General features: G+C 42.5%; 1 protein-coding gene across 1 annotated transcript in view; it reads left to right on the top strand.

Moving 5' to 3' along the window:
- PKHD1 (PKHD1 ciliary IPT domain containing fibrocystin/polyductin) overlaps positions 1-22781 on the top strand; it is a 244584-nt gene that overhangs the window by 11488 nt on the left and 210315 nt on the right. Inside the window, exons 8-27 of the mRNA XM_085574415.1 lie at positions 1369-1440; positions 2148-2212; positions 2826-2865; positions 3700-3770; positions 5092-5193; positions 6306-6401; positions 7503-7638; positions 8491-8605; positions 9425-9700; positions 10160-10246; positions 10946-11039; positions 11507-11649; positions 12309-12439; positions 13212-13396; positions 13895-14033; positions 16265-16419; positions 16935-17119; positions 18053-18175; positions 19696-19801; positions 20647-20925. Coding sequence (XP_085430541.1) covers positions 1369-1440; positions 2148-2212; positions 2826-2865; positions 3700-3770; positions 5092-5193; positions 6306-6401; positions 7503-7638; positions 8491-8605; positions 9425-9700; positions 10160-10246; positions 10946-11039; positions 11507-11649; positions 12309-12439; positions 13212-13396; positions 13895-14033; positions 16265-16419; positions 16935-17119; positions 18053-18175; positions 19696-19801; positions 20647-20925 — 2600 coding nt within the window. The remainder of the gene's footprint in view (positions 1-1368; positions 1441-2147; positions 2213-2825; positions 2866-3699; positions 3771-5091; positions 5194-6305; positions 6402-7502; positions 7639-8490; positions 8606-9424; positions 9701-10159; positions 10247-10945; positions 11040-11506; positions 11650-12308; positions 12440-13211; positions 13397-13894; positions 14034-16264; positions 16420-16934; positions 17120-18052; positions 18176-19695; positions 19802-20646; positions 20926-22781) is intronic.

The raw sequence follows: 22781 nt of genomic DNA on the forward strand, positions 1-22781 counted from the left end.
GGAAAGGTGTGTATTCTCAGTAGTTAGAAATTTTAATTAAAGCATCAGATGTTTAACACTGACATACTTTTTAACGACTTCTCAAGCTGATTGGAAATGTCCCTTGCTAAGTGATTAAAGTCCCTGCTGGCATGAAGGAAGGTCCAGTGCAGATTCCTGCCATGCCATCCCTACACCGTGCACGTCAGCATCCTTTGTTTGGGATCAATTATTGTTTTACCTGGCTCTGGTGGAGCCCTGGAACCTTTGATGGGAGGGAAGAAAGGCTGCTCTGTCTGAGTGCAGGCTGGATGTGCCTGCAGTGCTCTGCTGCCAGATTACTCATTTACAGCTCAGCCTCACCAAGAGGAAATGGCCTCAAAATCACAGCATACCTTTGTAGCTTCACATGAAGAATTTGCCCATTTTTGGTGTGTTAGGAAATAGGTACCAGGTGGGGACTTGGACTTGACCAGAGCAGTCTGTCACTCAGTCACGCTGATTCAGGATTTGGAGCAAAAAAATAAAGGGAATGTTTTTTATGCTTCCAAGGGTGTTCTGCACCTTTTTCCATGCTTTCTATGGGATGCACTGGTCCAGTGATGCTGAACAAACATTTGACAGCACTAATGTTTTTCTAGTTTTCCCTGAAAGGAATGGTTCTCAGTATCAGCCACCTGTATTAATAAAAGCAAGCTCTTTTAGAAAAACATCATAAAACTGCATTCTGAAACATGGGCCATAGAAAACTGCCTGGTGAGGCATGGGTCATCACAAATTGTTTGCATTACAGGTTTTAATTACCTATTTCCTTTAATTGCCTGTTAATTCTCAAAGAGTCATTGCCAGCCTTTGCTTACTCTGCTAATTACTCAGAATTTATTCCTCCCACCTTCTTCCTCCTTTGCAGTGGAAGTTGTCCCATACTGATCCTTTAAGGAAAATATATTTAATTTTTTTTTTTTTTATTAGGAGCTTGGGTGATTTCTGCTGGAAGTTGTTTGTAGTGTTTTTCCTCAATGAAATCAAGAAATGTCTGAGCTGCATGTCGATTGTACTTGCTGTAGTTGGTGCTGCCTGCTGGTTGGGAAGGTGTGGGTGGGTCTTGCCCTCAGGGAGGAGGGATTGGATCATTCAGGGCTGGCATGGGGTGTCCCCAAGAGGGCCCTGCCACACTCTCACAGAGCTGCAGCTCCCACACTCTTTAGGGAATGCAATTTGCAGGTGCAGAGATGAGAGATTAGGGCTTGTCCCATTTTATAGAAGGTTAGAAATGTTAGCTACAAGTGGGAGAAAATTCCTGCCCCTTGGGAAAATATTGGCTACTGATTTCAGCAGGATCAGGTTTTCATCTGCATCACATCTCTTTCCTGTTTATATTTTGCCCAGGCCAGCTGTTCTTACATCAGAAGATGGATGGACCAGCCTCTGCTCTTTTGCTGACAGGAGAGCTGGAAGCTCGTCAGTTCTGGTTTACTTTGGGTTTGTGTTAGTGCAAGGGTTCAGCACAGCTTGTGCACAAAAGTATTTGTGTCTTTTTGGAGAAACTCTTCTGCTTTGGCTTAAAATGGAGACAGACCCTGGGGAGTTAATGGTCTGTGATGGGGTGGGTGAGGTCTGCTGGTTTGCTGCAGCTCCAACTACTTAAACATAAATGTGAGTTAATGATGGGAATTGTGTCATTCCATGACTCCAGAGGGTTCATGTAGTTCCAGCATATCTGTTTTAATTGCTACCTGCTCATTCTCACAGTTTAGGAACCTGCAGAGGAGCAAGTAGAGGGGAAACATTTTTGTCCTATTCACCATCCCTTTGTGCCTGCACTTATCCCTGCTCAATTTTTGATTTCAAGGCTGGGGGCGGGGGCGGGGGGGGGAGTGTTCTGAAGGCCATCAACAGCATCAGCCTCTAGAAATACATGTAAAGGAGCCAAGCTGGGGCACTCCCACTGGAAGACATCTTCCTAAGCTGCTGAACTCTTGATCTTTAGGTGGGAAGATGGGTTGTTCCTCTCCCATCTCACCTGCTTCTCACTCCCATGTTTCTAGACAGCAAACCATGACTATATCAGGTGTATAAGCCCACAACTTCTATAGGTTAGTTGATTCTACTATATTTTGCTTATTTTTTGCTCCCAAGGCTCAGTGAAGTCCTTTGTCTCTCCACAGTTACCCCGTTCAGGTGAAGGATGGACTGGGGACCCTGCAGTGCCGGGTGGAAGGGAATCACATAGGTTGGTGAAAAGGGGTAAAACCCATGGGTTTCTGTCATTCCTGCAGCTACAGAGAACAGAGGGAGGAGGGTGTCTGTCATGAGTTTCTGTTCTGTCTCCAAAGCTGGAATGTGGCTCAGGGCTGAGTCCATAAAAGCAGCTTCAGATCAAGGCTTGCCAGCCTTCAGCACAGCCCCTGCCATGGTTTGTGTCCTCTGCACAGCCTGGGAGAAGATGAAGGGAAACCATGAAGAGATGTGGGCACTGCTGACAGCCAACAGTGGGATTGGGGTCCTTGCTGAGTTTCCTACTTTAATATTCTTGTCTGTGGTGTGACTTCCCTTTAGTGCTTTATTAGAGGAATAGTCACAGTCTCCAGTAGCAGGTGGGATCCCTTTAATTTTTCCTCACTTCCAAGCGCCCTGGCAAAGATTCTAATTTCTTGTGGAGTCTTTGAGCTCCAGCCTTCCTATTTGGGAATAATATTGTGACTGAAATATGTAAAATAGGTTTTCCTTACTGTTGTAAGGAAAGTATAAGGAAGGGAGACTTGGGCCCAGAGAACCTGGACAACCTTTGGTAGGATGTACTTCATACTTCTGCCTGAAAGCATTGTCACTTTTCTCTCCCCCAGGGTCCCACAACATCAGCTTCTCAGTGTTTAACAAAGGAAAGTGAGTAAAATAATATTTTCTCTCTTTTTATGTAGTTTTGCATAGGAATAGAGCTGCATTTGAGTCCAGGATGAGTGAATTATGCTTCTACCTTATTGTGTGTTTCATTGCTTAGAAATACGGTTTGTTACCTTGAGAAGATGGTAGTCACATTTGGAATAACATGGGAGAATGTTTCTCCCCAAAGTATTTCCACTTTGGTGTTTTATACTTTGCCTTCAGTGACCAGAACATGAGACATCTTATTTTGGACAAGGGGGAATGGCTGAAGGAGGATGGATTCAGACTGGATATTATGGAAAAATCCTTCCCTGTGAGGGTAGTGAAGCCCTGGCACAGGGTGCCCAGAGAAGCTGTGGCTGCTCCTGGATCCCTGGAAGTGTCCAAGGCCAAGCTGGATGGGGCTTGGAGCACCCTGGTCTAGTGGAAGGTGTCCCTTCCACTGCCCATAGCAGGGGGTGGGAATGGATGCCCTTTAATATCTCTTTCCACCCAAACCATTCTGTGATCCATTAAATCTAGCTGAATTAAAACCTTTCACCTTGCTTTTAACTACTCATCCAAATGGAAAATTATTTAACAATTAAAAGAGGTGAAAACAGGTTCTGACTGTGTCAAAGCATACTTTACAATGTGCTAGTACTTCTAATAAAGTGTTTCAGCCATTTAATGGGGCCTCATGAATCAATGCTTCAATGTGCTGGTGAAAGGAGTTGTTGGAGCTTGCAGAAATGTTCCACTGTTCCTCTGTAGAGTGAGTTTCCAGCCCTGCCAAATGAAGGTTTGCTTTTATTTACATGGCCCAGGATCTCTCAGGCATTTTCTCTCTTGCAGGTCAGCAGTGCACAAAGGTGCTTGGCTCATCAGTGCCAAACAGGAGCTTTTCCTGTACCAGACTCATCCAGGTATTCACTGATCCACCTCACTGGCACTGTCCTCCATCAGTCTCAGTGTGATCTAAGACCTCTCACTGTTGCTTTTCCCTGGGATGTAATTCTGTTTTGTCCTCATTTTGGTGCTCCACTCCCCTGGTATGGGCTTGACTAAGCCAAAAGCTGCAGATAAAGATTATGAGACAAGCAGATTGACGTTGTTCCTTGACCTGTCCGATCAGTTACAGAGTTGAGGTGTTGCTCATGGAGAAACTTTCCCCTCTTAAATCACTCTGTATTTGTTGAGGCTGAAATTTTGGAAATGCAAACCTCAGGATGAAAACTCCCACACTGGCTACAGAGAGGAGGTGATGTTCAGCTACTCCAAGAATTGAGTTTTGGATAAGTGGTGAATGGCAGGGTACTTCATATTAGTTAAAAAAAATATTTAAGTTACATTAAAAATAACCTGCATGTGATGTTTCAAGCTGTATTGTAGACAACTCTTTGTTAAGAAGGCTAATTTTATGTCTCTATTCACAATTTAAAGCAGAGTAAAATGAAATAACCATGCATGAAGTTGGCTGTGGGCAGAGCATGAACAGAAAGATCTGCTAGATTATCCTGTACTGTGCTAGTCAGTAGTCAATACTGTAAAATTAGTGTTTAAATACCAGATGAATTAACAAAAAAGATGCAGGTATAGACCAAAATTCCTCATATTTTTCTTATTAGACTTCTTTTTTTCAGAGCTATACAAGTAGAACTGGGTGGTTTAACTCCAATATGAGTGCAAAATGGGTAATTGTCATGAAAAAGAAAAATAGTTTTCCTGTGGAATGGCAGACTTCTAACAGATAAAATCCTGAAAAGACCTCATGGTTGTGATGTGGACACTCAGATATTCTGCTCCCTCCATTTGTCCCTGAAGTCTGAGGGATTATTGGAAAGAATGGTAACTTTTAAACCTAAGGACTAAGTTGAGATGTGAGTCAGAGAAGGTCAAGAGGATTAAAACAGTTTTAATTCTGCTTTTTTTTTTTTCCCCACCAGAGATCCTCAATAGCATAGAACAGAGCAATTTGCAATCTGAGCATGACAGATGCAGCCACTGCTAAGTAACAGCCCAAGGATTTTTGCAGTGTTCCCCCTGCCATGTGGCCAAACTATCCATGCTGCGCATTCCTGGTGTCATGCCAGAGGCTGCCAAAAAAAGGGATCAGTGAGAAGCTGGTTTCCTTCACAGGAGCCTGGCTGGAAGCAGTGCAAGTGCACTGAAGGCTTTCCCAGAAATAGGGCTGGGGTTAACATCTGCAAGGCTTGTGCTCAGATCCCTCTTTTCCTTCCCCTGCAGAGATATTCTCCGTGTTCCCAGCCGGAGGGAGCCTGGCAGGGGGCACGGAGCTCACGGTCACCGGGGATTTCTTTGAGGAGCCAGTGCAGGTCACTGCTGCAGGTAACAGCAGAGACATGTGAATTCTATTTTTTTAAATATAGTTTGGCCCTGACTGCAAAATTCAAGAGATGTTCAGGGTTACCAGTGTGGGAATTGTAGGACTCACCTTGTCCCTATGCCTGTTTTGCATGGGAGGCATTTACAGAAGTGATACAAATAGATAGATAATAAGAACCTTTCCCTTTAAACAAGTAATCTTTAAAACAATACCCTATAAGTTAATACAACACATAAACACAGCTGTGAGAAAAGCTTATAGTAAAATGAAAGAAGTTAATGATTGCATATTTCCCCAGTCAGCTGCTATTCATAAAGAGAGACACAAAATACTATTTTCTTGTAATCTCCATAAAATTAACAAGAGACTTCTCTCCCTAAATAAAATGAAGAAAAACTATTCTAGAAGTAGTAAACTAACTAAAATTTTAGGCTTTGTTTCTTTAAATTGTTATTAAAAAAAAAAGAGGTTGTAGAGGGAAGAGAAATATCCTAAAGGTTTTGTTTAAATTCTTATTACTTTTTATTTTATTTACTATTAATAAATTTCTTTTTATACCCTTTTAAAGTTTTAAACCTACTTTACCTTTCTCCTATTCCTACCTCGCAGCAGGAAATGAGTAAACACATCCTCGTAAATACACTAGTAATTAGCCAACACTAAACCCACTGCACTCATGAATACATTAACCAAAAAAATCTCAAATTAGCAAACCTTAACCACTACACACCTCCAGGAAGCTCCAGTTATTCTGACACAGGGTTCTCAGCATGGGAAAATCATGGACCTGTTGGAATGAATCCAGAGGTGGGACCCAAAAGTGATCAGAGGGATAGAACACTTATACTATAAAGAAAGGCTGAGGGAGATGGGGCTGTTCAGACTGGAGTAAATAAGGCTCCAAAGAGACCTTGGAGCATTTTCCAGTTCCTAGAGGAGCTCCAACAGAGCAACCTGGTCTAGTGGAAGGTGACCCTATCCATAGAAAGGTGCTTGGAACTACATATTTGCAAGGTCCCATCCTACCCAAACCACCCCATGACTCTGAGATGTGTTTATGCTGCAGCTCAGCTGTGTCTGCAAGGCTCCCACAACACTTTTGTCTCCTTTCCAGGTGTTCCCTGTAAAGTCAAGCACGTCTCTCCCCAGGAAATCAGATGCACCACGGAGCCTGTTGGTGAGGGCAGGAGACTTGGTGCCCCCCAGCCAGGTGAGCAGCTCCTGGAGCTCCAAATAAGCAAACACACACAGAAATGCAGGGCAGAAACCCTGTGGTGATGAATGCAATCGAAAACAGGGCTTTCCAAAGCACTGTCTGCACTATCAGTTTCTTTTGGGGTGGTAGGGAAGGGGGCTACAAATAATCCACGGGCTGGAGCACCTCTGCTATGAGGAAAGACTGATGAGAGAGCTGTGGTTATCCAGCCTGGAGGAGAGAAGGCTCCAGGGAGACCTGAGAGTCCCTTCCAGTGCCTAAGAGGGCTTTCAGAAACATAGGGATAAACTTTTATTAGGGACTTCTATTAGTAATAGGACAGGGGGTGATGGTTTTAAATAAAAACCATCTGTTTAAATAGTTTCTATTAAAATTGTTTATAAGGAAGTTATTTTTTTTACCATGAGGGGGGTGAGGCCATGGCACAAGTTGCCCAGAAAGCTGGTGGATGTTCCATCCCTGGAAACAGTCAAGGCCAGTTTGGGTGCAGCTCTGAGCACCTGCTCTGGTTGGAGATGTCCCTGCTCGTGGCAGGAGGTTGGACTGGATAAACTCAAATGGTTCCTTCCAAATTATCCTGTGATTCTGTGGCCAGGAAAACCAAGGTGGAGAGCTCAGCCCACCACGAGCAGATAGGAGATGGTGGGAGGAAGGTCAGACTGGTGTACTATGGAAAATGAGTGGAAAAAGGCATGGAAAATATTTAGAGGAAGGATGGCTGAACTGGAATTATTGCAGAGGCTTCTGGGGACACTCCTTGAGTGGAGCATTGCAGTAGGAGATTTTAGTGCATAAAATGAGGCTTAACTTTGACTGGGTAGCCTCAGTGCTTTTTACTGCAAAAGCAGATATGTGAACAGGTTGGATGTTCTTCTCTCTGCAGAGTTTTGTTATTTCTGTTGGAGGGTTTAAAGGTAAAACAAATTCCCTATGGCGAGATCTGTGTTCTGCCTTAGACTGTAAAATACCCCACAAACAGAGCCAATTTATTATTAAAATTTTCTCTCTGGCCTGCCTCCTACAGCACTGATTCCAGCATGTGCTCTGGGATTTCTGCTGGCTGCTGCTGAGAATACTTTTGTTTTAACTTTCTAGGAAACAGAGGGCTTCTCTTTGAAGTCTGGGATGATGCCTCTGATCTGACAGAAGCAGGTCCTGGATACAGATGGCAGTTTGTACCTAATGCCAGCTCCCCAGTAAGGTTTCTGTCTGGGGCAAAGAAGTCCTTCAGGTACTCAGTGATCTTAAAAAGAGACGAAGCCATGGCAATCACCTTTAGCAGTGTAAGGTGTAGCAAAAACACCTGACAGCTCTTTATAGCAGAGCCTTGCTGCATAGCTCCCATAAATCAAAGCAAACCCTTTGCTCCGAGGTCCTTTTGAAGCTTAAAATATGCAGTGAAGTGCTTTATTTTTTCCTCCTTTTGCCTTCCCTCAATATTTCTGCTCTACCTGGCCTAGATATGCTGAAATACCCAAAAAAATTGCTCTGGAAGTAGAAGGAGCTTCAGTTTGAGGCTAATTTGGGCTGGAGCTCTGGCCAGATGTGGAAGGGCAGATTCTCAGCTGATGTTTGCAGGAAAGGTGGCATTAATACAAATAAATAAATTCCTGAATTGTCTTGGTTCTCATTGCCTCTTCATGTATGACCTTGAAAACTGTGCAACGTGCATGCATTTTTACATTTTTCTACCACTTCTCTGTTTTTTGTTACTTGATTCTGAGCATTCTGGTTTTGGCTTTTTCCTGCATGTTTAGGGTTAAGACTTTGTTTGAGAAGAAATGCTCTGAAGTGGCCTCCAACAAAATCATACTTAGTTTCATGTAGCTGTTTTTTCTTTCCTTTTTGAAACTTTTGTAAAGCATAATTGACATTTAATGTGAAATTGGGTCATTTTGAGGTTACTTCAGCTTTAAAATAATAAGATTATTTTTGTTAAAATGGTTTAAAGATGTTTTCTTTTCACTCAGTGTACATGTGAAGATGGGGTGTTGTGATGATTTGTTGGTTTTTTTTTTTTTTTTTTTTTTTTTTTTTTTTCTGTAACTCTTTTGTATATGATGGATGTTCTATTTTTGCTCAGCTCCAGACTCCGTGGGTTTTTTGTGGCTCCTCAGACCAACAATTACACCTTCTGGATTCAGGCAGATGGTGAAGCATCTCTCTACTTTAGTTTGTCCCAAGATCCCAAACAGAAGGTATTATTATTGGTAGAGAAAAATGAGAGAAATTAAAATGAAAAATGAGGATGGAAAGGCTTTTAATTAAGGTGATAACAAGGGGGAATTCCCCCAGTGTGGACTGGTTTGTTGTCTCTTATGAATCTTTTGCAGAGTCAAAACTGTGGGATTATTTTTCATATTGTACATCAGCCCTGTCCATTATATAGCTCATTTAAAAAATCACTCTTGCAACCAGAGTAATTGATTATCTTTTCCAGAAGATTTTTTTTTTTGTTGGTTGTCTGTCTGAACAGATGCCATCCATGAAAAGTTATTTGGGGAACTATTAATAATGCTAGAGTAAGCCATAGGACTTACCTTCTTTATGGAATTGAACTTTAAACCATAGTTTTTTGAGATTTTGGCTTTTTGTTATATAATAGGAAGGAATTTGTGAGCCATCAACACACAGATATCAGTTATAAATACAAATCTTTTGTTTGTTTGGTTGGTTTTTCTTGTGCTGAGTCTTTGGACTAAATGTTATTTGGGGCTGGAGAAAAGTCCCTAACTAGTTTAATGGCTTCAAACTGAAAGAGAGTTGGTTTATATTGGATATGAGGAAGACATTCTTCCCTGAGAGAGTGGTGAGGCTCTGGCACAGGGTGCCCAGAGAAGCTGTGGCTGTCCCTGGATCCCTGGAAGTGTCCAAGGCCAGGTTGGACAGGGCTTGGAGCAACCTGGGATAGTGGAAGGTGTCCTTGCCCATGGCAAGGGGTGGAATGAGATGGTTTTTGTTGCTCCTTCCAGCCTGAAGCATTCTGTGATTCTGTAATTTGGTTGTTCTGCACGCAGGTGAGAATTGCTTCTCTCCCTGCTGGCAATTCAGAGTGGTCTGAGAACTGGGTGAAGAACTGGAGTGAACTTTGGCAGCCAAAATCCCAGAAATTTGAGCTAACTGCTGGCTCAAGATACTACCTGGAAGCACTGCATCACGCAAAGACACCCAGCAAGGGGATGAGAGTTGGAGTCCAGATGCACAACTCGTGGCTGGACCCCCGTGTGGTGAACAGCTACTACACTGAGAGGCACGAAATTCGGGCTCGCGCCCTGCATCTCCCAGAAGTGCAGGTCAGTGCTGCTGGAGCTGCCCTGTTGGTGCCAGGTGTGAAAAAATGTGTGTTTCCACCTTGTTTACAAACTCCTGAGGTAGCTGATGAGAAGAGCATCGTGAGCTGAAGTTGTCTGTGGTTTTTATATACATTAGTGGGTGTGTGTTAACACTCAGGAATGAGGGAAGTTTTTTCCTAATTGTTAAATTCCTGCAGGTCAGGAGCTTTAAGGACCATCTGCAGCTGCACAGGTCATGCATCCCCTGTTCTCCTGTTAATGAAAGAATCCTGCTCCTTGTAGGATCAGGGCAGTTTAAGAGTAGCTGAAGTGGCTCTAGGAAGGGATCACAGAGGCTATAAAAGGCAAAGTGCTAGCTGTAAAATCCTCCTCAGTAGAAGATGGCAGGTTTGAAGAGTGTGTGTCTCATGCAGCTTACATCTGTTTTCATTTCTTGATTTGCTTCTTTTTTTTTCCCAGATGTTGACTGTGTCTGGTACAGGTTATTTCAGTATCTCCTGGAACAACACACTGAGAATGATCCCCACAAATGCTACAGCTCGCCAGGTAGGTGCCATTAAACACAGACACAGGGTCCTCTGCTGGTAATTGGTGGAGATCTGGTGCTTGACAGAAGTTAAGATTTGGCCCTGAAGCTGAGATAAAGTTTATGTGATATAGAGGTGATTTTTTGTTTCTTTTTTTGGTGGGTTTTTTGTTTGTTTGTTTTGGGTTTTGTTTTTGCTGTTTTTGTTTTTACTGAGAATGTCATAGACTGGGATTTTTTTTCTTGAGCATTGACTCCCAGGTGTATTCTAAGCTTATCACAACATCCTCATATTTTGGGCTTTCATTGATCCAGATCCTTGGACTTCTTCTCTAAGGCCAGATGAGCTCTGGCTCTTGTATGGCTCTGGCTTCTTCAACAGCCCACAGACTCTTGATGTGGCTCTTGATGTCTTGATTGTTAATTTGTCAACATTAAAGTGATCCTGAGTGATGGCTCCATGACAATCATTAGACTGAGGATGTCTCAGACCCCTGAAAACTTTTATGTAAACATAGACGTTTACACTCTGTCAAGACAAATTTTGTTATATTATCATTTAACATATTTATTATTTTAATATTTGGCTACTTGCTTGTTCAGAGCTGCTGTGCCACTGATCCCTGGCTGATGAAAAATGAAGTGATGATGTGTGTGTTGAAGTCTCTGCTGAAATGATTGTAACTGACTGCTTTCCACTTTCTTAATTTCTTTTAAAGGTGCAAGCAGCAATAGAAGAACTCCTTTCAGTAGGATGTGAAACTGAACCAACTTCTGCTAAAATCCTTTTTCACTGTGGTTTTGAGAAAGAAGGTAGGTAACTTCTGTGGCACATAAGCAGTATTTATTGTGAGATTGATCTGCTTTTATGGCATAAATATTCTTTAAGCTTTCATTGGTAGGAAATTTGCACTTTTTATAGGTATAAGTACATATTCATGTTTATCATCTATTCGTTGTGTGTATGCATTAAAAACAACATGATCAATATAATAATCACAGTGATAGAACATCCAGGGTTGGAAGGGTCCCACAAGAATCACCAAATCCAACTTCTGGGCCTAGACAAGACAGCCCCAGGAACCTGTTCCTGAGAGTATTGTACAAACACTTATTGAACTCTGGCAGGAGGATTCTCAGAGTAGGACTGTTTGAAAATTTCTGGATACCCACTTGTTGTATATTCATGAATCCTGACTGTACTGGTGTCTTCTGAATCACTTTGAAACCTCTCATTTCCTCCTCTTTTTTTTTCTTTTTTTTTCTTTTTTTTTTGTCAGATATGAAGAACATTATCACCACAGGACACATTGTCAGTAGAACAGAGCCTTTCTGTGGAAGATCCAGCATCCACAGACCAAGCCAGCTAGTGAAAACTTCCCCATCAACACTACCAAGATATGACCTTACTAAATACCCACACGTGAGTGGCTGCTCTTGACGAGGAGCTTGCACTGGGCACTGATTGTTCAGAGCCTAATAAGCAACATAAAATCATCTGGTCAGCTTACATTTCCCCCAGATCTATCAAGCATCGTGTCTTAGCACAGAGCAGAACATTTTCATTTGGTTTGAGAGTGGTTTTGGATCTCTGAGATGTAAAGTTTGTTTAACACAGCTGGCTGTTAACTGATCCTGGGGATACAACCCTTGCTGTGGGAAAGGAAGAAGTGGGATGGTGTTGGAGAAAGGTGGAAGGGACAAGGATGAGCATTTCTTGACAAAAGGACAAAAACCTTTATTGTCTGGGGGTCCATTGCACACTTTTCTGCTCATCTTCTACTTTTGAAAGGAATAAACCCAAAACTTCAGGGAAGCCCCAAGGATCAGTTTGATGCCATGTTTGGCACACCTGGGTGCCAAAACTGTCTTCTACAGCTCTTATTCCACCTCCAGCTCTCTTGGAGCCTCTTTAGGCACTGGAAGAGGCTTTAAGATCTCCCCAGAGTATTTTCTTCTCCAGACCAAACAACCCAGTGTTAAACCAGAATTGAAATAGAATCTATTCCTTTATCTTCCATGTACATTATGTATGAATTACCCGTGTTTTGATTTGTGAAAATCTTTCCCCCATTTTTGCAGGTGTGTTTTGCACATAAAGGACATATGAGCAACATCCTTCACCTCTCAGTGTCCTACACCAATGTCTCTTCATGTCCAGTGAGGAGGAACCTCACCTGCCAGTGGGACTTCAATGAAACTGACTCTAAAAGGTATCCAGACAATTACAGTTATCAGAGATTGCATTTTCCATAGTAAGAAGGTGCAGTAGGAAAACTGAGGGAAGTTCTTATTTGTATAGGAACAATTGGAGTAACCTGACAAAAGCTCTGTCTCTACAGAGGCATTGCTGGAATGTGTTTCCATGCTTTTTGGAGGATTTAATGAGTAAATTTCCATGTTTCTTGCTACGTGCACTATCTCACCTCAGTGACACACAGGTATACTTGAAGATTTTTGAGAACATAAATTCCCCAGTTTCTTTCCTGGTCAATATTCTGCAGTAAGAGAGAGAATTGCTTGGTTTTTCACTCCACCCTTTGAAAGCTTTGAAAACTGGTGTAGCCTTTGATTTTCTTTATTCACTTAAAATTCAATGAGTAGAAAACATTTGGTAGCAGACATAAAGTTTAGGATAGGCAGACTAAAAAAAACCAGGAGTGTAAAAAAATGAAGAGAGCTGAGGGTTTAAATTCTGGATTGACCTCCATTGAAGCCACTGATGCAGTTGTGGTATTTTGCCAAAAATAAAGCAGGTATAATGATTCCCATATCCCACTCTAGTGAATAGAGGGGAAAACATAAGCAGAGACCTAAATCCTCATTTCTCATTCTGGGAACCCAACAAGGACATGGTGAATAATCACAAACTGTGCATGTGGCTTGTACTAAATACCAGTAGTAACAAAAACAGTGCCTGACATTACCCGGAATCTTCACAATCACCTCAAATTTGTTTATTGTCCCAACCTTGGTGTCTTCCAGCTGGACATTTACCTGCACCAACCTCTGGAAGAGGTGTGTGAATCCCTCTGTGCTTCTCCAGGACCTCCCAGCCAATTCCCCAGTATTTGTGCATCAGATAGACTTGCAGAGCCCTGTGCTGCAAAAAGAAACACATGGATCATTTTATCTTGATGAGCTCATCATTGCAGACAGATCTGTGATTGGTAAAGGCATCTCTCTTTTTTTTTTTTTTTTTTTTTTCCCCCAGGACATTTTGTTAAATCTATAGCAATAAAGATGGATGAAACTTTTTCAAAGGGAAATTTCACAACAGGCACAAAAATTTTATTTTGAACTTATATTTATTTTTTTTTGTGACAGCAGTCGAGAAGGAATTGCCAAAATATTAATATTCTTGGTTTATTTTAAAATGTGTTTCTACAAATTGAACAGGCTGTGGTGAAATCCCCATCCCTGTAAAAGTTCAAAAATGTGTAGATGTGGCACTTGGGGACGTGGGTTAGTGGTGGACTGGGAAGTGCTGAAGAATAGTTGGACTCAGTGAATTTAGAGTCTTTTTCTAACCTTAATGATTCTATGAAATATAATTCAAAACAAAACAAAACACCAAGCAGGTGTTTCCAGCTATGAAATGACAATACCCTGGGCATAATCACCTCTGCTCTCCTTGCTCTAATGAATGTTTATGTTTTTTCTTTCAGTTTCTCAGAGAGACCCCAGACCCCCCTGGCCAGGGGGGAGGATCATTGAAGCAGTGTCTGTGGTGGGGTCTCCTCCCACCTACAACGTGTCCTGGGGGGTGGCTGGCTGTGGGGCCAGTCTGCCCCTTCTCTCTCCGAGGTAGGGACAGTGAGCAGCTCATCTCAATACCCTGTAACTCCTCTTAGAGTTCCCCCAGTGCATCTGGAGCTGGCTGCCAGCTGGGCTCAGCTGCTGGAAACAGGAGGTGCTTAAGAAGTTTGAGATAACTCGGGGTGTCAGATGTCTGTGGGTCACCAAGGTGTGGTGTGGGATTGGAAGGAAATCTAAACCCTTCTGGAACAGTGGATGAAAATCATCCAAAGGTGTCTCCAAAACACTGTTAATGACACCAATTCCCACATTAGACACTGGAAGTCCACCTTGGGTGTCCTTGTTTGCTGATATGAGGTTTCTGTTCCTCCCAACAGTGACAGGAATTGGAGCCATGGGCTATAACTAGATCAGATCTACAGCAATTAAGATGGATGAAACTTTTCAATGGGAATTTTCACAACAGGCACAAATATACTTTTTTTTCCTTGAACTTATATTTATTTTTTTTTGTGACAGCAGTCAAGAAGGAATTACCAAAATCTCTATATTATTGGTTTATTTGAAAATAAACTGTAACATTAAAATTTTGTACTGGCAGAAAATAAGTCCTGTAAAAGTTGGGTTATATCCAGCTGAATCAAATATAGTATATTAAAATAAACCACCAAAGGTAGGGACAGGAATGAAAATACAGGGGGATGTTTGTGGTGGTTGAAGTGCATAACAAGAGGTGTAACTAATAGGAAGAGGGAAAATTTTTACTCCTTTGTGGAGCCTGAAGACTGACATTGGAATGCTGCAAATAACACTGATGACAATATTTTCCATAAATTTAGAAAAAATAGGGGGAAATGCCATAATAATCATTAGGGAGCTGAGGAGAATGCCTAGAAGAGGAGGATTTAAGGTGCTCCACCTGTTTAGCTAATTTAAAAAAAAAAGTATTAAGAAGCAGTTTGATCACAATACCTCTCACCAGGATTAAAAAAGGTGCTAGACCCGGATAGACTTTTCCATCTCACTGAGGAAGGTATCAGAGAAAAACAGGAATCAGCACAAGCTTTAAAAATGGGTGAGCTGAGCACTGTCTTTAGACATCTTCAAAATAAACCTGCCTCTTTCTCTTTGCTGAACACGGGCTATGACCTAATCCAATACAACTCCTACTCCTGTCAGAACAGGAATATTGGCTAAAATCTTGTACCAGCTGTACAAAGTCTCAGTGATCCTTTTGGTTTTGTTTCGTGGAATTTCCTCTGCAAAAGCCTTTTGTTATTCAGACATGTAACACACGGTGGCATCGTTGTACCACAGAGGCTCATTTTCCTTTGAAACACGAGAATTTTAGTGGCGGAGGAGAACAGCGTTTTAACTTTTAGGAATTGGGCTTTGGATGAACTTGAATTATTCCAATCCAGATGTGGTGTCTGGGGGTATGGTTTAATGGGGGACCTGGTAATGCTGGGTTAAGGACTGGGCTCCATCTTAGGGGTCTTCTCTATCCTAAATGATTGTACAATATGAAATCTCACTGCAATTCAGGGGACTTGGGAATTTCATGGGCTCGAGGAGATTACAGTGTGAAGCAGGAAATATTTTTTGCTTTGCTGTTGCAGATGCTGTCCAGGCTGCATTGAGCTGGTTCTTCAGAAACACCAGTACTGGGGTAGCACTCCCTGGTGCTTGATGGTGTATAAATTATTTCTTCTATCATAAATTGAAAAAGGTCATTTTCCATAATTTTATGCTGTGTGCATTGTGTGAATAATTCACAGAATCACTGGGTTGGAGGAGACCTTTAAGATCATTGAGTCCAACCCAGCCCTAACACCTCAACTAAAACCTGGCAATGAGTGCCACATCCAATCTTTTTTAAACACATCCATGGATGGTGATTCCATGACCTCCCTGGGCAGATCATTCCAATACTTTATCACCCTTTCCTTAAACAAACTTTTTCCTAATATCCAACCTATATTTCCCTTGGCACCACTGAAGACTGTGTCCTCTGGTTCTCTCAGTTGCTGCCTGGAGAAAGAGACCAACCCCCACCTGCCCACAGCCACCTTTCAGGGAGTTGTAGTGGGTGATAAGAAGTTAGAAGTTGGGAATATCCAGTTTTGTTTGAGGTCTGGGCATCTTCTGCAATCTTCCCCTTAAATCCTTCAGTAATGTTGTTCCCATAGGTGTCCCTGAGCTGTTGGTTGACTTGGGGGTGTCAGCAGTGAGGGTCCCCTCTGCTGATGCCTTCCTGTGACCCCCTCTCTGTCCCACAGAGGTGCAGTGCTTGGGGAGGGCTCTAAGGAATATGGACACCTCTACGTGTCTGTGGAGGATGTGAGAGTCAGCCTCACCATCCAGAGGCTGCAGAAGTCATCCCCACCTCTCGGAGGAACCTTCCACATCCACTTGGCCAACACAGTGATACCAGGTAAGGGAAGATGCAGGTCAGGAGCTGGATTTCCTGAGCAGGAAGCCAAGGGAAGAATTAATTGCCAGAGAAGTTTTGGCTGCTCCTTCCCTGGGTGTGCTGAAGGCTAGGTTGGTTGTTATTAAATAGTGTGGATGATCTTCAAATTAGACATAAGGAGGAAATTTTTTATGATGAGATCGGGGAAACAGTGGCAGAGGTTGCCCAGAGAGGTGGTGGATGCCCCATCCCTGAAACCATTTGAGGTCAGGTTGGATGGGGCTTTGAGCAACCTGGTCTAGGGTTCATTGCTGGAATTAGGTGACCTTTAAAAGTATTTTCCAGCCCAAATCCTTTTTATAATTCTATGATTATTTGGTGTTTATGGTCCAATAAGTGTCACTCTTTTGGCAGCTGCAGAGGTTTGAACCGCGACAGCCTTGTACCAATAAATGAAACCCCTTCCTTTCCTAAGAGCAGGCTGATGTGATCTCCTGGAAATGGAGATATCCACTGCTTCCTAACCTCTTTTCCAGATGTTTCAGTGCACATCTCTGCCCATCAGCTGCGCAGACTATTGCAGAACAATGTGGACAATTTTACAGCTCCCTTCTTCAACACCAGTGACTTCACTGTGACCAGAGACTCCAGGTCGTGCTATGAAAGTGTCTGGACACTGACTTGGAAAAAAACAGCTGGGGACTTGCCCAATGTTATCAGTGTACAGTAATTTTTTTTTACTAATCCCCACTTTGATCCCCATTTGATGTCTTTGGTCTTGGTTGATTCACTCTCACAATGGCTGTTTCTATGAAAACACCGTGGAAATTTAGGCAATCTTCCTATTTGGAGCAGCACCTTTAGCAAATTCCAGATTAAATTATTAAAAAAAAATAATTATAGGAGAAGAAATTATATTGAGTCTGTGATTCAAAACCAGGAGATTTGAGTGTAATTTTTGCACAGCAAAGGGGCTGGTATACTGAAATGAAGTCTTTATTAATTATATGTACATTAATGTTTCAGTACAGTAACTGTACCTCATCACAGATTTGTGGCATCATTTATTTGCCAAGAAGGTTTTTTTCTGAGAACTATTTTGTCTGCTTTCATATCTGGATCTCATAAGTCTCAGGTGAAGGTCCACTTCACACTCTCCCATCCCAAGATTTGTCCTGCTAGTTTTGCTTCAAGCAAAAGGGTCTTTTTGAGTAATGACTCAAACTGAGATGCTTCCTACCTCAAACTAAAAGTGTGATGTTATTTTCAACAAATTCCAGTGCTCAAGATGTTGGCCTGGAGGGTGAAAAAAGTTTGAGCTGCATCTTCAGCTCTTGCACAGGCCCTTGTTTCACCTAAAGTCATGTCTTTGAGAATATCTTTTCATACCTAAATCCGAAGTATATTATTGGGTATTAGAAGTTATTTACCAACCTGACTCCTGAATTTCTTTGTTGTCTCTTTGACTGCAAGGTGAAGGTGGGAACAGAGAGGTATAGTGAAACCTTGAGTAACGAAGATTTAGAGGTGCAGATATGATTCATGGAAGAAGGGTGAGAAGTTTCCAGGAGTTACTGCTTGTAAAGATTCTGTTTTAATTTAACATCACAGGACAGAAAAGGATGAGAAACTTGAATTCCTCGATCTTTGACAGGTCTCTGCTGAAAACCTCACTGGCCTGAATCCAATGGTTTCTACTCGTGTGGTTTATGATGGGGGTGTGTTTATTGGACCAATATTTGGGGACATGCTTGCCACCCTCCATAACCAAACACAGGTGAGTTGATGTGCTCTCACACCTGTCACTGATTCAGCAGGGTTGCCTAGCTCCAGGAGTCTCAAAGGTACCTTGATCTGCCAATAAACCCTTTCAGGAATCTGATGTTTTTTGCCATAAATTTCTCATATTCTGCTGCCTGGTGTGTGGAGCAGGACTTTCCCCCAAGAGCTGTTGCAGGCAGGGAGAATGATGATCATGGGTGATGGAAGACAATATATAATTTTTTTGAAGCAGTGACCAAGGGATTAAAATCTCTGAACTCCCACTCTTGGTGGGTCCTGTGGTGCTGGACACCAAACTGGGAATTACACAATTCACCTGCAACACTCGTGACACTGATGGGAAAAATAAATGACTTGGTGGCTGGGATACTCCTCTGTGAGTCTGGCAAATCCTGAACCTCTCTGGATCTCAATTCCTCAAGAGGGAAGAGAGAGATGGGGAACTTCAGGCTGAAAGAGGGATTATTCCAATCTGCTGGATGGACAAATGTGTTTCCAGCTCTGCTCTCAGATGTTGCAGAACAGTGGCTATTGCTGGCATTGCTTCCAGCAGACTCACAGGCACTGTGGCCATAACAGGGTGATGCAGGATGGGCTCCAAGCCCAGCTGTGCAACATCTGGGGCCAAGTCACCCTGCCTTTTTCACGAGCCTGGTTCCCAGCCATGAGAATTGCTCTTCTTCCAGTGACTCAGCCATCTATAGCATCTTTTCCATCTGTGCTGCACAAACACTCAATTAGCCCAAGTGAAATAACACTAGCAGCAAAAAACAGATTTTCTGATAGTTTTTGAAGCTTTATTCAGGCAGTGTAAAAGTGTCCCCCTATTGTGTCTCTGTTTTGAAGCTCTGTGCTCCTTGCATTTCTTTGGGACAGATGCTTTGCTTTTTGCAGGCACACCCTTAAGACCTGGAGAGGGATAAAGAGGGGCTCTTTTGTGTCCTATTCTTTGCCAGTTGACTCCTCAAAAATATCAAGATATCAGGAGGGATATTTCTTGATATCTCTTTTAGATAATCAAGGTCACAGCCCAGTATTTTCTTCTGCTTGAGCAACAAGGGGCGAAAAATAAAATTGAGAGCTGCATGTTGAGAAGACACATTGTGGGTTTCACTTTAATTAGTCTTCCAGGGTGCTTTAAACATAAACATAAGTGTAAATTTATTCCCAAGGCAAAGTGGGAAGAACTGGGGGAAGGCAAGAACAGTCTTCAACGGGTGACTGGAGGAACAGGAGTTGGAGGAGGTGTGGGTCCCAGGATGGTGGGAGATAGGCTGGAGATGCAGAATCCAAAGCAGTGCCTTGGGTGATCCCTATCAATTTTCTATTTAAATTTGCAATTAAATTTGAAGTGGGACTGCAGCAGGGTGAAGAGCTCTCTGTTTGTACCCTGTTCTAGCACTGAGTGCTCTCACTAGCTCAGAGTGGCTGCCAGCATCTCTAAGTCAGTTTTGGCTCTAGAAAACACCTCTGTTTCCTTACAAACTTTAAGGTTGCTCTCTGGTCTGTCTCCAGGTGGTGGTGATGGTGAATGATGTCCTTGCAAACTGTTCTGGCTCATGTTCTTTCCAGTTCAGCCAGGTTTTGACACCCATAGTCAGAGATGTGGAATATTCATCAGGTAACAATGGCAAAAATTCTGTGAAAAAATCTGCCAGCTGCTGGTGATTTCATGGATATCTGTATGCTTTTGTAAATTTTTTATTTTATGGAAATTGCACTTTTATGGGTCACTTCTGATCAGCTCCAGTTCTAGATATGCTGAGTGCACAAGTTTGACCTGAGAAGGAGCTGGGAAGGGTCTGGGGCACAGGTGTGAAGAGGAGCATCTGAGGAGGCTCAGCCTGGAGAAAAGGAGGTTCTGGGTGACCCACTCACTCTCCACAACTCCTTGATAGGAGGGTGCAGCCAGGTGGGGCTTGGTCTCTTCTAGGGTTGAAGAAATGGGATGATAGGAAATGACCTTAATGTGCATCAGGAGAAGGTTAGAACAGTCAGGAAAAATTTCTTCACCTAATGGCTCTCAGGCTCTGGAACATGCTACTCTGGACAGAGGTGGAGTCACCATCACTGGAGGGGTTCACAGGGATTGTAGATGTGGCATTACAAGACACGGTTTGGATGGTGAACACAGAGGTGATCTTAGAGGTCTTTTCCAACCTTAACTACTCTGTGATTCTATGGTAGAAGCATAAAGGGGAGAGAAACAATGGCAGGTTTGATGCCTAAAGCAAAAAACAGCTCTTGGCTCAAGTTATTTTTAATAAAAAAATAAGGAAAAATGTAACAGCTGGACAGGGACAGGCAGGAATTGCTGTTATGTGGAGCAGTGAGATATAACCAGTGGTGTAGTTTTCGGGATATCCTGTTGAAGCTGTTAGAAACTTTTCACTGTTGGCTGAATTTAAATTCTGGGCATTGCTAGGCCAAAATTTGTGAGTGACCTTGATGATTCTATTCCTTCAGGTGAGGGGTCCCAGGCCACAGTGGTTCTCAGGGGAGCTGGCTTTGGTGAGGGGCAGCTGGCCCTGCAGGTGGAGGTGGACAGGAGGAGCTGCCACGTCACATCTCTGAATCAAACCCGAGTGGTTTGCCAGGTGCCGAGGCTGCCGGTCGGGATCTACCCGGTGACGCTGCTGGTGACACCTCATGGCTTTGCTCTTGGTGGCACCACAGGACAAGGAATCTTCCTCACAGTCCAGCCAACACTGGGAGCTGTTGAACCTCCTTCGATTTCAGAGCTTGGTAGGTGTGAACCCTCCAAGGGAGCTGCTTCCTGCTTTGTCCTTGTTGTGGCGTGTTTTGGTTCTCCTGTACTTTCACTGCCAAGATTTTCACCAGATGAAGACGAAATTTCATGGCTGGACACACTGTGTGTGCTCCAAAGCACAGTCTAAAATGACCTAAAGACTGACAGAATCACTTCAGCTCTTCGTTCAGGCAACCAGTTTCCTGAGTAGTTTTGTTTGGGAATTTATATATTCAAGTGCAGATACATTCATTTCTGCAAACCATTAGTGTTTCATCCTCCCATATCCATTTGACTCATAGCTTTGTAGTATTTGAATTATTCAGGTCTAATTAGAGTGGAAAATTAGGGAAAATTTCTTCACTGGAATGGTTGCCAATCCCTGGAACAAGTTGCTCAGGGCTTTGGTGGAGTCACCATCCCTAGAGGGATTTGAAAGATGTGTAGACCTGGCACCTGAGGACATGGGTTAGTGGTAGGCCTGGCAGTGCTGGGTTACTGGCTGGACTTATTGATCTTAGAGGGTTTTTCAAAACTAAAGGATCCTATGATTCTGTGATTATGAAATGGCTGAACTCTGGTTAATCTCAGCCTCATTGAAGCAAATTCATGTTCTGAGGAATAAAATGGAAAACTCACCTGTGTTTAGGTACAAAGCTAAGAAACTTAGAGAAGCTAAAGCTAAACTGAATCTCCTTCCCTTCCCATTATACCTCCTCTCCTTGAAACAGAAGAGGAAATAAAGATTGATAAATTCTACACCTGAAGACAAGATCTTCAAAAATTTTTTTTGTTGTTTTTGAAAGTGTCTCCTTAACCCAATGAGAAATGTGGCAAACACTCTTGACACACTTGGGCTGTACAGTGAATGACAGTCTCAGATTATCCTTTGTTTTCAAGCAGCAAGGAATGCAGAAAGAAAATGATTCTGACTCTTTTACTACCATTTTTTTCCCTAATGAGAGGGTCATGGCACACTAAGTTTAAGAATCACTTTTAATTCATAGACAACCCAAACACCTCCAAACGACTCTTAAAACAATCCAGCAATGGCAAATTTTAGTGCTTGGGCTTTGCTTCTCCTTTCCTTTGCTGGCAAATCTGCTCCTCCCAATTACAGTGATCTGTCACTCATTAAAAAGAAAGCAAGAATAATGCTGTCTTACATTACATGTGCCTGGAATGCTCATAATTGGAAAGAATTACAGCTTCCATCTGTGTTTTTAATTTCTCCCATTTCAAATACCTCTCTTCAATCTCATTGTAAAGTGCACACAGGCAGTATTTCACTGCATATAGATATAATGTAGATATCAAAACTTAACAGCATCAGTCTTTACACAACACTCATGGATTCTGAACTCTAAATCTCAAGCTCCTTATCTGACAACTCTTTCATTAGAAGCGGCTTCAGTTTTCACTTCTTGCTCTTTCTGACTCTGCAAATTTAATGTTACACGATGGAAAGGCAAAAAAGCACCGTGTACTTTACTGCTTCAGCTCCCCCTTGTCAAAATATCCCTGGTCTCAGTGGTGCCATGCTGGGAGATCCCCATGACCTAACTCTAGAAGCATGGAATGCCTTTCTAAAGATACTCCCATGTTCCAGTGAATAGCAGGACCTTGCTGTTAATGTATCTGATTGCTCTTGTTGGCCTGGATTTGCTGCCAGCCACAGGAAATCAAGTCTAAACTTCTATAATTCTCTGGTGGTTTAAGGAATTAGCAGGAATAGGTAATTTCAGGAAAGCTTGCAAGGGAATTTTTCATTAATATATAATTATTCTAACATAGAAGATTGGTTACATCATGTGTGAAAAGAGGGATAAAAGCTCAGTAGGTTTACAATATA

The sequence above is a fragment of the Lonchura striata genome, chromosome 3, assembly GCF_050655825.1.
Source record: "Lonchura striata isolate lonStrDom1 chromosome 3, ASM5065582v1, whole genome shotgun sequence".
Lineage (NCBI taxonomy): Eukaryota > Metazoa > Chordata > Aves > Passeriformes > Estrildidae > Lonchura > Lonchura striata.